At 37.4% G+C, this 15475-nt stretch overlaps 1 protein-coding gene across 2 annotated transcripts in view; it reads right to left on the bottom strand.

Moving 5' to 3' along the window:
- gba2 (glucosidase, beta (bile acid) 2) overlaps positions 1 to 15475 on the bottom strand; it is an 80611-nt gene that overhangs the window by 44866 nt on the left and 20270 nt on the right. For both annotated transcript variants that reach the window (XR_011353428.1, XM_069924210.1), the window contains exons 4-6: positions 13901 to 14119; positions 11684 to 11923; positions 10236 to 10338 (exon numbers count right to left, since the gene is read on the bottom strand). Coding sequence is in view for 1 of the 2 variants with exons in the window: in XM_069924210.1 (XP_069780311.1) it covers positions 10236 to 10338; positions 11684 to 11923; positions 13901 to 14119 (562 nt within the window). In the remaining variant the exon portion in view is untranslated. The remainder of the gene's footprint in view (positions 1 to 10235; positions 10339 to 11683; positions 11924 to 13900; positions 14120 to 15475) is intronic.

Below are 15475 nucleotides of genomic sequence, written 5' to 3'. Positions count from 1 at the left end.
CAAAAGCAAGTCACTTGCAGCCAGATACTCTAGCTGCAAGAGCAGTTTAGATGCTGGATATATGATTTATCCAAGTTAAGGTCAAATTAACTGATGGCACCTCTTTATACAAAGAGATGAGTGATTGTTCTTGAAGTCAATGCATCAATTTTGGCCTAACGTGACGTCAAAAAGCCCTGGTTAAACAAAGATCAATGGGAAAACACTCCCAACAGTTTTTGTAACTGGATGAGTGGTGTTTACATTGTATAGGTTGCATGAAATGAGTCTTAAGAGACTCCAAGCACTTACAACATCTAGTTTGGCGTCACCTTTCATTAGGATCTCAATTAAATCAGCCATATAAATATAGTGCAAGTCGAATACCCCATATGCAAAGTTCTGAAAACCAAAAAGATCCAAATCCGAACTTTTTTAAAAAAAAGCACTAACATGACATTGTTTTTTTAAAAATTCACCACCTGACTTCCCCATGTTGGGCTCTGATGCTCTGCTGGTGTCATTTTCATAACAACAGAGCTCTGGTGAATAAGATATAGCGGAAAATGGCTAAAAGGTCTACAGATAGCACTATGGATAATAGTGATAAGAAAAGGAAGTAGTTTATCTATAGATCAGAAAGTCAAGCTGTTGGCGAAACTGGGCAGCGGTGCAAGTGTGAGTCATTGGACAGGAGAGCATGGTGTTGGAATTACCTGAAGAAACAGAAGGATAAACTGTTGGAAGGAAGTTCTAGGCTGAAAGTGATGAATAGAAGTTAAGGAAAAATAGAAAAATACTGCATAAAGCTAAAAGTGAAGATCTTGATCGTGTATGGATGGAGTAGATTTTCCAGCACCGCAGTGAACATATGCCATTTAATGGTATGCTGAGTATGAAACAAGCAAAGCCCTATCATGATAAACTGAAAATTGATGAGAGCTGTGAATATTCAACAGGCTGGTTGAATAACTTTAAAAGACACGACATTAAATTTTTAAAGATTTGTGGTGATGATCTGCAGTAGAGAAATTCATTGACAAGTTTGCCAAGATCATCGCTGATGAAAAGCTGACATTAGAACAAATCTATAATGCTGATGAAACATCGCTGTTTTGGCATTATTTCCCCAGAAAGACACTGACTACAGCTGATGAGGCAGCCCATACAGGAATTAAGGATGCCAAGGACAGAATAACTGTGCTGGGATGTGTTAATTCAGCAGGCATGTGCAAGTGTAAACTTACTGTGATAGGCAAAAGCTTGACTCCTTGTTGTTTTAAAGGAGTTAATTTCTTACCAGTCCATTATTATGCACATAAAAAGCATGGTCATCAGGGATATCTTTTCTGATTGGTTTAAACAAACATTTTGTGTCAGCAGGTCGTGCTCACTGCAAGGAAGCTGGACTGAATGGCTGCAAGATTTTTTTTTATTTCTCAACATATGTTCTGCTCATTCGCCATCTGAAAAATCTCAGTGATGTGACCAAGGTATCCTTAGATCAATGAAGAGTGAAAATAAAAACACTTTCTTGAACGTCATGCTGTCAGCAGTGAACAGAGGCTTGGGTGTGGCAGATTTACAAAAGGAGTTTAGCATAAAGGATGCCATATATGCTGCTGCCAATGTTTGGAACATAGTCCCTCGAGACACAGTTATACATGCCAAGCGCAACCTCTGGCCAGCAACTATGTTCAGTGATAATAAACAAGATGGTGATTTTGAAGGATTTAGTGTGTCAAGTGAGTAAAAAATATTGCATGACCTCCATATACATATTATACATATATATACACATGTTCGCAATCCATCAGAAAGCTGGAAGAAGTGGATATGAAAAAAGTTTTTAACATTGATAAAGAGGCTCCAGTTGTTCATTCACTGACCGATGGTGAAATAGCAGAAATTATTCTAAATCAAGAGGACACTGGTGAAAAAAGTGCTTCTAGATGGCATGATGCAAATGTATGATGGACTTATTGAAGGACTAGAGCAGGATGCATTCATAACAGAACAAGAAATCATGCCCGTTTATAAAATAAAGGAGACTTCTAAGACAAAAACCATTGTTAATGAGGCAGATGATACTGGAGGAAACACTGGAGAATTACTAATGTTCGGTGCTTCATTTATCTTATTTTGTAAGCAGAGATCAAGTGGTTTTTGGTACGTATTAAACATTATTTCATGTGAATTTTCCACTTGCAGCGTCATGGCATTGTTGTTTAACCACTAATACAAGTTTTCTGCGAATGCTACTGTTCTGTTTTTGAGTTTCTTTTTCAGTTTTGTTCCGAAAACCAAAAAACCCAAAAGCCGAACAATGTTTGGTCCAAAGCGTTTTGGATATGGCCTACTGCACCTGTAATTACAAGAACAATTAGAGGATAGGTGTCCAAAAGCTAGCCACTTAGTTCTGCAAGGAACAAGGCTGAAGAATTATAATACACTCTAGATGCTGAGATATGCAAAACAACAACTGTCAAGAAGTTTGCTATCATCCGGGACGAAGATTAATTAATTCATTTCTCTAAACATTCATTCTCTTTACAAATATACCATAAACACAGAGCGTACCATCAACAAAACAGACTACAGTTACTTGCCTTGGTTACTCCTGCTGCATCCCCTAAACACAAGATCAATATCAACAAGTGTGAAGACACCGAGCATGTTGCATCTCCTGAACTGGTGGTGTTGCACGAGCACACTAGTTAGCAGGCTTTTGACCTTTAACATTTTATTTTATTATATATAATCTATTTATTTATTTTTAAACAGTCTCTATTCAAAGACACTTATCCAGTTGCCAATGACACAAATAGTAGAGCAATAATTGCAGACAAGAGCATAAAACAAAATTGGTAGATCAAGCACATGGGCAAAACTGTGGCAGGTAAATTTCAAACCAGGTAATTCATTTCAAAACAAAGATAGTTCCAATTGTTATTCCTCTAATTAAATGTTAAAGGCCCAATCATCTTGTTCTCCATGTTCACATATAATTTATTAATATGAAACATTTTTTTTAATATTTGGAGAGAAAGTTTTCCTTGAGTTATACAAAGCAGTGACTATCAGATCAGGAGAATTATTAGGAAGTAGATAAATTAGAGAAGGAAATTGCAATTTTGGAAAATAATGTACAAAAAACTCATCTGATAAAAGAGGTTAGAATTGATTTTTAAAAATGCATTATAATTCAATTCAGACTTATAGGATTGAGAAAATTAATGGATAGAACTAAACAAAAATATGAATTAGGAGAACAAGCACATAAGGCATTAGCTTGGCAATTTTAAATGGAGCAAGCATCAAGGATTATTAATGCTGTCAAGAAGAATTCAAAAATTACTTAAAAACTACAGGATACAAATGATTCTTTAAGAGAGTATTATACTAAGTTATATTCATCTCAATCATTCAACAATGATAAAGAAGTCAATTTTTTGCAGAAGTTTCAACTTCCATCTTTGAATTGACAAGCTCGGAAGGATTTAGATCCTCTACGTTGAAAGAAGTTATTAAGGCTTTAAATTCTATGCAAAATGGTAAATCTCCTGGTGAAGATGGGTTTACGTCTGAATTTTAAAAATTTACAGACTTATTGATGGCTTTATTAATGGAAGTATTAAAACAAGCGACTGTAACTTGTTCATTACCAGAATATTTTTCAAATGCTGTAATAACTGTAATACCTAAAAAAGATAAATATTTATTAAAACCCGAGTCTTATAGGTCTCTTTTCTTTGGCTTGGCTTCGCGGACGAAGATTTATGGAGGGGGTAAAAAGTCCACGTCAGCTGCAGGCTCGTTTGTGGCTGACAAGTCCGATGCGGGACAGGCAGACACGATTGCAGCGGTTGCAGGGGAAAATTGGTTGGTTGGGGTTGGGTGTTGGGTTTTTCCTCCTTTGCCTTTTGTCAGTGAGGTGGGCTCTGCGGTCTTCTTCAAAGGAGGTTGCTGCCCGCCAAATATCATTATTAAATGTTGATTATAAGATTGTTGCTAACGTTTTGGCTAATAGATTGAATGAGTATTTACCTGAGTTGGTTCATTTAGATCAATCTACATTTATTAAAAAAGATATTCTGCTGATAATATAGCTAAATTAATTAGTCTAATTCATAGTTCTCAGAGACTATCAGATGAGGCATTAGTTTTACCTTTAGATGCTGAAAAGGCTTTTGATATTAGAATGGAATTATTTATTTAAGGTTTTGCAAAAATTTCAATTTGGGCCAATATTTATGAATTTGATTAAAGCTTTATATAGAAATCCTTTGGCTAGAGTAGCTACTAACAGACAACTTTCTTCTTTTTCATGAACTAGATCGGGTAGACAAAGTTGTCCCTTATCTCCTACATTATTTGTTCTAGCAATTGAACCATTGGCACAATGAATAAGGCAAGTTTTTAGTATTAAAGGAATTAAAGTGAATAAGGAATATAAAATTAGTTTGTTGATGTATTTATTTATATAACAGATCCTGAAAATTCTTTAATTTCTTTATATAAAAAGTTGCAAGATTATGGAGAAATATCTGGCTATAAAATTAATTGGAATAAAAGTGATGTTTTGCCATTAGTAGAAGGAAATTATGATTGTTGTAACCGTCTAGTTCAATTAAAGTGGACATATAACACAATATTTAGGTATTAGAACTGATAGAAATTTAGACAATCTGTATAAGTTCAATTATGTTACATTATTTAATAAAATTAAAGATGATTTAAATAGATGGAATGACTTAACTATTACCTTAATAGGCAGAGTGAATTGTATTAAAATAAATATATTCCCAAGGATTCAATATCTTTTTCAATCTATTCTTTGTTTAGCACCTGAAAAAAAAGTTATTTATTTATTTATTTATTTAATTTTTTTTAAAGGGTTTTAATTTAATTGTAAGGACATTTTTATGGAAGGAGAAAATGAATAGGGTATCTTTGGAGAAATTAACTTGGAAAATTGAATTAGGCGGTTAACAACTTTTACATTTTCAGAATTGTTATAAAGCTGCACAAATGAAATTTATTAATGCAATGTTTGATTTAAATAACCTTCTGTTTGGGCAAATATAGAGTTAGATAAAATTGATGAGAAGTCTATGTCAGAATTTATTTATAAATGGAATTCAAAATTGTTAACTGATAAGAATCCAACAATTTTGAAACATTTAATTGAAATATGGAATAAAATTGATTATGAGATAGGTGGAAAAGGAAAATGCCTTTATATCAAAATAAACTTTTTCCTTTTACTGTAAATATTAAAGATATGAAATCAATTAGAGATTTTAAAAATTGAAGATTGTTTTGAAGCAGGGAAGTTTGTATCGTTTAATCAAATGAAGGAGAAATTTCAAGTTCCTACAATACTTTTGTTGTTACTATCACATTAAAACTTTTTTATTGGAAAAATTAATTCATAGTTTAAAATTACCTAGACAATCTGCTTTGGAATTATTGTTTACTAAGGAAGAAACAAATAAGTTTATTTCTGAGATGTATAAGTTATTACAAAACAAAATGCCCAAGGTGAATGTTCATAAATCAAGAATGAAATGGGAACTTGATTTAAACAGAAAGATACACGAAAATGTTTGGAGAAATTTGTGTAAGGATAGTATGACGAGGATTATAAACATAAGATATAGATTAGTACAATTTTTTTAATATCAATTGTATAAAGAAATTTGAATTAATTTCCTCAGATTGGAGTTTTATATGTGGACAAGAAATAGTACTTTTTTCCATTCGACCTTGACTTGTATCCAAAAATTCTTTACTTTAGAACAAGTTAAATTATTTTTTGGAGCAAGTATTAAAAGTGAGTCTACCGTTTGATCCAATGTTGTTTTTATTAGGGGACATTAAGTAAATGCTTTAGGAATGAGATTGACTATGTATCAAATTGAATTTTTACGTTGAGCTTTGGGCTTTTCTAAAAAAATGTTTGGCTATTACTTGTACATTTGATTTAGTTTTAGGAATGCAAAGATGGCATTCTGAAATGAAATCCTATATTCTTTTAGAAAAGATAATGTATATTTTGAGGGATAAATATCATATTTTTTTTGGTAAAAGTATGGAGCCCATATTTAAAAACTCTTGGTATGACGATTTAATCTCTCAGTCCACTCCGGTGGATGTCACAGTTTCCACAGCTAAAAAGTTGATTATTGTTGTCTTTAAGTGATGACCGCCGTCTCCCCCTTGCTCCTGCCCGGATCGGGGCCGCCGCCGTCTACCCTTCGCCCGGACCGGGGCCGGGGCCGCTGCTGCTCTCCCTGTGCCCGGACTGGGGCCGCCGCCTCCCACTCCCTGTCCGGACCGGGGCCTCCGCCTGCCTCACTCGACCGAGGCCGGGGCCGCCGTCTCCCCCTTGCTCCTGCCCGTATCGGGGCCGCCGCCGTCTCCCCCTTGCTCCTGCCCGTATTGGGGCCGCCGCCGTCTACCCTTCGCCCGGACCGGGGCCGGGGCCGCTGCTGCTCTCCCTGTGCCTGGATTTGGGCCTCAACATGATTATCCAACTGCACGAAAACCAACAAGGTCGGGTCAGATACAGCAATGAGCTCTCTGAACCCTTCTCCATTAACAATGGCGTGAAGCAAGGCTGTGTTCTCGCACCAACCCTCTTTTCAATCTTCTTCAGCATGATGCTGAACCAAGCCATGAAAGACCCCAACAATGAAGACGCTGTTTACATCCGGTACCGCACGGATGGCAGTCTCTTCAATCTGAGGCGCCTGCAAGCTCACACCAAGACACAAGAGAAACTTGTCCGTGAACTACTCTTTGCAGATGATGCCGCTTTAGTTGCCCATTCAGAGCCAGCTCTTCAGCGCTTGATGTCCTGCTTTGCGGAAACTGCCAAAATGTTTGGCCTGGAAGTCAGCCTGAAGAAAACTGAGGTCCTCCATCAGCCAGCTCCCCACCATGACTACCAGCCCCCCCACATCTCCATCGGGCACACAAAACTCAAAACGGTCAACCAGTTTACCTATCTCGGCTGCACCATTTCATCAGATGCAAGGATCGACAATGAGATAGACAACAGACTCGCCAAGGCAAATAGCGCCTTTGGAAGACTACACAAAAGAGTCTGGAAAAACAACCAACTGAAAAACCTCACAAAGATAAGCATATACAGAGCCGTTGTCATACCCACACTCCTGTTCGGCTCCGAATCATGGGTCCTCTACCGGCACCACCTACGGCTCCTAGAACGCTTCCACCAGCGTTGTCTCCGCTCCATCCTCAACATCCATTGGAGCGCTTACACCCCTAACGTCGAAGTACTCGAGATGGCAGAGGTCGACAGCATCGAGTCCACGCTGCTGAAGATCCAGCTGCGCTGGATGGGTCACGTCTCTAGAATGGAGGACCATCGCCTTCCCAAGATCGTGTTATATGGCGAGCTCTCCACTGGCCACCGTGACAGAGGTGCACCAAAGAAAAGGTACAAGGACTGCCTAAAGAAATCTCTTGGTGCCTGCCACATTGACCACCGCCAGTGGGCTGATAACGCCTCAAACCGTGCATCTTGGCGCCTCACAGTTTGGCGGGCAGCAACCTCCTTTGAAGAAGACCGCAGAGCCCACCTCACTGACAAAAGGCAAAGGAGGAAAAACCCAACACCCAACCCCAACCAACAAATTTTCCCTTGCAACCGCTGCAATCGTGTCTGCCTGTCCCGCATCGGACTTGTCAGCCACAAACGAGCCTGCAGCTGACGTGGACTTTTTACCCCCTCCATAAATCTTCGTCCGCGAAGCCAAGCCAAAGAAGAAGAAGTGATGATCTTTTTTCTTTCTTTGTAGGTGGAAGGGGGAGGAAGGAGGGTGTTAGTGGGGTGGATGTGGGAGGTTGGGGGGAGGGGGGTTTACTTAATTATATATCTGTATGAAAATGTTATAATTAGTTATATGATTTAAAATTTATAAAATATATTGAAAAAAAATTAGGATAATTATCCAGAGATTGGGCACTCTAATTAAAATACATTTCAACACTTCAGATTCACTAGAACACTATCAAGGGCCTCAAGAGTTAATGCAGAAGAATTGCATTCATTAAATCCACTCCAGGAAATTCAAGTTTAATCTTTGAGCATTTAAAAAGTTGATTTTTTTGTTTAGGATGGGGAAAACAAATTGAAGAACAGGCAGACCCAATAAGAAATTAGGGAACATACTCAAGTAGAAAAATTGAACCCTTTCCACACACACAAATAATCAGGCAAAGGTATCTCAACTGATTATTTGAAATTTGAGCAAACAAGAACTCAATGGATCAGGCAGCATCCATGGGTAAAAACAGTCTATATTTTGGGTCAAAGCCCTTTATTGAGAATAAAGTTGGAAGGGGTTTATGTGCACAATAAGGGTGAAAACTAAAACTTCTAGTAGCCAAGCAGTTCACCTTCCCTAGTTTCTGGCCAATACCATATCACATTTTATTCCTCCCCACCCTCTTCCCTCTATTGTTTCTCTTTTGTCCCCCCCTTGAAAACATCATAACACCCCTTCCAACTTAATTTCTATAAAGGGTTCTAACCCTAAGCGTTAACTGAGAATTTCTTCTCATGGATTGTAGCTGACCTGCCAAGTTCCTCCAGCTTCTCATTTCTTCCACTTGACAACAGTACAAAAGATATTGAGCCAAAACCAAAGGACAAAACAGAGACCTCGGCCTTACTCTTGATGATGCATTTCTCATTGATTCAAACAGTTGAAAGAGTTAACAATGGAGTTGGCTCTTAATAAATAGTTTTCCAACTTTAGACCCAAAGTCTCAAGGTAAAGTGCATCTTCCCCGAGATCTAGGTGTTTTCCAAATATATTTCACAAAACTGATAGCCTTAATGCTATAATTACATTCCTTAGCAATTATAATATTGGGAAGTTAACATATGCTCTTAGAACTTTAATAGGAATGAACTCTTTCTTTACTAGTCCATTCATTGGTTGTGTTTTCTCATGAAGGGTCATGAGTTATCATTTTGATAATTTCATAAAATAGTAAGCTATTGCTTCAATTTTTTTAAAAATGAAATGACTGGTTTACAATCAACATCTTCTAACATTTACTTAAAATGCCCACAATAGGTGAATAAATAGATATGTTGGCACTACAAAATCTTAAAATCACTGAAATAGTCACCGACTTTCATGAGCTGGCTTTTTGCAAACAAATGGTACTAATATGGATTGCAGTATTGCTACTGATGGTCACTGCAATCACCTGACTGGATAGCTCCCGTGTAGTGTTTAACCCTCCACCCCCTTTCCCTGATTTCTAACCTGCTCTAAACAATTCTAAGGGCAGTTGGCATGGACATTTGACTCCAGCACCATTGATCTGCTTTCCAGCACGCACAAATGAAATTTCAACTGCAAACATGGCCAGTGACTGCTGTCCACAAACTCAGAAATCGGAGTCTACATCTTTAAAAATGGGAGAAAACTACAAAAGTAACTTTTGCAAGGGTGTCCCAATTCTGTGATTTGCCAGATCCTGATTTAGTTGGGGCAAAATGCAGCACCTATTTAGCTCACCAAAAGTGGCTGAAATTCAGTTTTTAGGCCTGCAGCCCACCGCTACAAAGAAACACACACACACCACACAGAGTGTGGCAGGTTAAGCTCACTCCTTTATTAGGGCTGGAAAAGCTGCTTTTATACTGTTCAAGTTCCCGCCGTTTTTGCTGATTGACTGAGTCATCCATATGAATAACAATAGCGGGAGGGAACATCCATCCCCTTCTTCCCCAGCCTGTTTCTGCTGAGTTAGTTGGGCAGCTTGACCAATGCCATTTTAGGGCTGTTGGCCTGATGCTGACCCAGCTTCTACCCCCACCAGTTCCTTGTCCTGGGAGTCGCTTTAGCGATCTCTATCCGCATCTGCTGCCGGCCCAATCTCCACAATTGCGGGCTGCCACAGGCTTACATTTTCCTGTAATTACTGTTCTGATATCATCACTCACTTTTTTTTTAAAAAGGAACCAATAAGCACAGAATTAGTACACAAAAATAGTAAAAAAAAATTCTATATATATATATATTAATATTCATAACAGTCCAGAAGACATTTGATATTTTCATTTGGCTGTAATTCAAACGGCGAATTCAAAATCCTTTTGATTCCTCCTCAAAATCTCAATTTAAATACTTTAAGTAGAAAATGGATTTTCAAAATGAAATGCAGCTAAATATCAAATAAATTCATCTTAAAATCCTTCCACATACCTGGTAGAGAATCCAATTTCCCATGCTGAAGTAGGTCTATCCAAATTTCTTGTCCGATGCCATCTGGATTAAAATCAGTCCGATGACTAATTTTCACATTTTGCTGTTCAAAGAAACAAATATGGTCTAACTACATTTACAATGCAATCTCATGTATAGTTATCATTCAGAACTAAAAAAGTGTGCAGACACTGAGGTTAAAGTAAAAATGCTGGAGAAATTCAGCAGATCATACAGTGTCCTCTACACAATAAAAATATAACTGACATTTCAGGCTTAACATTAAGGTATGGAAAAATATCAGTAGGCGGGGGGAGGCTTGGTCGCAAAGACAGGAGGTAATAGGTGGAAAAGGGAGGGAAGGGTCAGTAGCAAGCAAGGGGAGCAGGGATGGCTGTGTAAATAGAGAGGGAAGAGGGAGGAGAACTGACAGGGGAAGAGAAGAGAGGGAGTATGGACAGCAGGTTAGCAGAAACCAGAAAAATCAAGATTAATGCCATCCAGCTGGAGAGTGCCTAGACAGAAAAATCAGCTGTCGTTCCTCAATTTATGGGTGGTCTTGGTGGGACAGAACATGAGCCCACTGATTTTAACACAGCAAATGAACTCAAAGCCTTGGTTTTCCATGGACATGAATACAGTACTGTAATGCAATCTAGAAGCCTGGACTAAGGTACCCAAGAAACCATATTTTTAATGACCCAAGGCTGCTCAATTTATCCAAAATGTAATACATAGTTCTATTTTAATATAGTTTCTATTAATGAAGATCCAAAGAATTACATTTTGAAATTATAAATCTGCATAATTTTTCAATGCAATAAAATGCAGTTGTACATTGCATCAATTTATCCAAAATGTAATACATAGTTCTATTTTAATATAGTTTCTATTAATGAAGATCCAAAGAATTACATTTTGAAATTATAAATCTGCATAATTTTTCAATGCAATAAAATGCAGTTGTACATTGCATCAATTTATCCAAAATGTAATACATAGTTCTATTTTAATATAGTTTCTATTAATGAAGATCCAAAGAATTACATTTTGAAATTATAAATCTGCATAATTTTTCAATGCAATAAAATGCAGTTGTACATTGCATCAATAGTACTCAGCAAATCTAAAAGGGCGTTCCAGATTTCACACCAAAATATCACTGCGTGTTGGCACTTTACTGGAGTAACCATAAACTGATGCTTATCCTTTTGCTCTCCCTTTGTTTCACTATTGGTCTAATTTTCTACTGTATATTGTATGAATCCGGCTCCAAGTATTATATAATTTCTTTCCATTTTAAACTAATGACTAATAACTTATAGACTGAATGATCAAAGGATGATGCTAAGTTATCCAGACCAGATGGCAGAATCAAGTTCAAGTTTAATTTTTAAAAAGTCAAGACGCTTGCCTCATACTGAATGCTGGAGGAGTAATTCACTCACCGCATGTTTCGCTGATATTGCCAATGTATAGTTATTTACAGGCATGCAATGATGCAACAACACTCCTGAAACACACTCCTCTTCTTTATCCAAGTGGAATGGTTCATTCCAATGCCCCCCTCTCTGATCATTCTTGGTCCCAGTACCATTCCTCAGAGTGAACATAAGTGAGACCTCCAGGTCATCTTCATTTTGATTTTCAATTTCCCATACAAAGACCCCAACTGGCAGACTGGTGTCCTGTGGGGCAAGGCAAGGGATATTAAAGTTCAATACATTGCACAGATTTTTAATTACACTTTCCTGTTTAAAAAAAAATACACGTGACAGTATAGAAAAAATAGTAATCCAAAAGAAAAGTACAAGATCACACAGGATATTCAAGCAGTACTGTAGCACAGGTTGAAAGAAAGCTAGAAAATTTGAAAATAAATATTTGTACCAAAACATTTCTTTGGCTTGGCTTCGCGGACGAAGATTTATGGAGGGGGTAAAAAGTCCACGTCAGCTGCAGGCTCGTTTGTGGCTGACAAGTCCGATGCGGGACAGGCAGACACGATTGCAGCGGTTGCAGGGGAAAAACATTTAACGCTTTGGTAACCAGTAGGCCTCAGAAGAAAAAAAACATGATTTTTGTAAAAGCAGGGAAGATAATTGGTTTCAATGAGCTATTCAATAATACATTTAATGTCAGAATGAAATTATGTTTTAGGATCAGATTAGAGAGAAGAATTATTAGTATAATACCCATTTTCATGAGGTTTCCGAACGGCGCTGAAGGCTTCCTGATCGAGCGGATTTGGATTGGGAGCATGGGTTGCCGTTGGTTTGGAATGAAGTCTGTGTGACCGCAGAGGCTATGGGAGCACTGGAACGAATCCAGACTCTCAGTTACTCTGGGGGATTCTCTGTTGCTTCTCTTTCTCCAACTAAGAGGCACCCAGCAACTTGTGCTGATGGCAAATCTGTCTGCCTTATGGCACACTAAAGCCAATTTCATGTAATATTACACCTGTTTTATTGCATGACAATAAAGGAATCTTGAATGGTACAACACAGCCATAATATTTGTATTTCCATCCATGTCTCCCTCAGATGATATCCCTCAGCAAAGTTCCCTGCAAGTACGGAGTCATCTTTCATATGAGCACCAATATAGTCTTATCTCCATCAGTCCCTGATTCCAAGAGCATGCTTATGCAACAAAATTGTGAATAAGCCATAAATACACATCCAGACCTGGCCATTTCACTTCTTTACTAGCTTCAGATCATCCAAAATAATTCTTGGAGCTAAAGCACGCAACTGTTGCACCACATACTTGTGGTCCAGTTAAAAAAAATTGCTTTTCCATAGCCTCATCTTTCTTATTTCAGTACATTCAAATTTGATACCACAATCATTGCTTTAATTGGAAACGCAACAGCCAATTTACACATCCTCTAAAAGGAATGTGATAATACCAGGTTTCCAGGTCAGTGGCATTATTTTCAGATTAAAAAGCTCAGAACTTTGACATGCATGGAAAGATTTGCCACTTCACAAGTTTAAATGATATTGAAGGACAAGACCTCAAAAATGTGTCATTTTCTAAAATTCTATAATAAGTAAACAATTAAACCTTTGATCTACAAAGGAGGATCAAAAGAACAAAGTTAGTGAAAACAAATTCAAACATTTCTATATTAAAATGACAATAAACATTTTAATGGTCCATCTCTGCCTTCAATAGGAATGGGCTAGGATCCCATAGGTCACTATAATGATAGTTATTAATGGCATAATTGAGCTCTTTGTCCCCTTCCTCAAATTCCTTAACCATTTCAAAATATCCCAAAAATTGTAAATACTGTAATGAAAATATGTAATAGAAAAAAATGCTGAAAATATTCTGTCATACGTCATCAAAGTCAAACTTATAACCGTGTCCAAGGTTTCATGGAGCAGAGCAACACAAAAAGGTTGAAAGAGAAAGTCCAAATACCAACTAATTATTGAAAAACATGAAATATCTTTCTAATTTAAAAATTAAGACATTCAAATCAGCCAGGTAGTCAAAGTTAAAAATTGAATTTTGAACCAAACTTTTCCAATATAAAAAACATTCAGCAAATGAAAGCTAACGCCTACAAATGTCTTCTTTCAAGTTCAAAGTTCATTGATCTTTCACAATTCACAATGTTGAAACTGTTAACAATAATATATTACAGTACTAACCATATAATTGTGAGGAATAATTGGAGATATCTGCCGACAAATCAGAGTTACATTTTGTCCAGGAAGATTGTAAATTGTCCAGGCACGTGGATAAAGGGCATGGTAAAAAGCATACTCTCCACAGTATCCCCAATTCCAACTTTGGAGCTTGTGAGGCCTCTCAACAGAAAGCACTTGTTGATAAATAGTCTTTCCATTCTTTCTTAGGCAAACGGTAAACTGGAAACACAATGAAAGTTCAAGTAGGTACACCATGTGGAAAACTGGATATTAACATCATCAAAGATACCTCGTTGTAGAGGACTTAGTTTTAGGATGCCTGTTTGTAGTTCAAATTGTTATTTTAATTAGACAGCTATTAGTCTACAGTCAATATTTACCAATAAGCAAAGAGAATATTCATTTCATGAAACTCCCGTAGAGTGTGAGATTTTATCCCAAATATTTAATGAGCATATTCAATTTCTGGGGTGTTGCTTATATTTAAGCAAGAAAATGAAAAGGTATGACAATAAAGTTGATTAAAGTGGACTGGGCAAATAGATTTATAGAAGAGACAATAGGCAAGCAATGGTATAAATTCAAGGAAGTTGTAAAAATTGCAGAGATGTTGAACCGTGACTGAACAGAGAAAGGCTGCAAGGACTCAGCGGGTCAAGCAGCATCCATGGAGAGAAGTTGTCAGTCAATGTTTTGGGTTGGTTGATTTCCCTCCAGCCTCTCTTTGATATTCTAGACTCTCCAATGAGGTGGTAAGATTCCAAGAAAGATTGGGGTGTGAGAAAGGGATGATACAATCATGGCTAATCATGGAAGATAAAGAGTATATTAAGTTGAAGGAAGAAAAAAATATTGTACCAGTTGAAGTAAAGAAAAATAGTGGGGAGTTCATGAATCATATAAGGATAACCGAGGAGGTAGTTAGTGATGGCAGTGTTAAAAAAGATAAAGGTGGACAAATCTCTGGGTCCAGACAAAGTATTCCCAAGGATACTCAGGGAGACTAGTGTACAAATAGTGGGGCCATTAACAGAGATATTTAGGATGTCACTGGTCATGGGGATAGTGCCAGAGGTTTGGAGGGTGGCTCATGTTGTTCTGCTATTTAAGAAATGTAAGCCTGGAAATTATAGACCTAAGAGTCTGATGTCTGTGGTGAGTAAATTGATAGACAGTGTTCTGAGGGATGGCATTTACAAATATTTGGAAGAACAGGGATTGATAGGTAGTAGTCACATGGTTTTGTCAGGGGTAGATCATGCTTAACAAACCTTATAGAGTTTTTCGAGGGGGTTACAAAAAAGATTGATGAAGGGAAGGCTGTGGATGTTCTCTATTTAGATTTTAGTAAAGCTTTTGACAAAGTTCCCCACAGGAGGTTAGGAAAAAAAGTGGAGGCATTAGGTATAAATAAGGAGGTAGTGAAATGGATTCAGCAATGGTTGGATGGGAGGTGTCAGAGAGTAGTGAAAGAAAATTGACAAATTGGAGGCCAGTGACTAGTGGAGTTCCTCAGGGATCGGTCCTGGGTCCACTATTGTTTGTTATATATATTAACGATCTGGAAAAAGGGGT

This window comes from Narcine bancroftii, chromosome 3, assembly GCF_036971445.1.
Source record: "Narcine bancroftii isolate sNarBan1 chromosome 3, sNarBan1.hap1, whole genome shotgun sequence".
Classification (NCBI taxonomy): Eukaryota; Metazoa; Chordata; class Chondrichthyes; order Torpediniformes; family Narcinidae; genus Narcine; species Narcine bancroftii.
The sequence above is the reverse complement of the archived record's forward strand: the minus strand, read 5'-3'. Positions and strand labels throughout refer to the sequence as shown.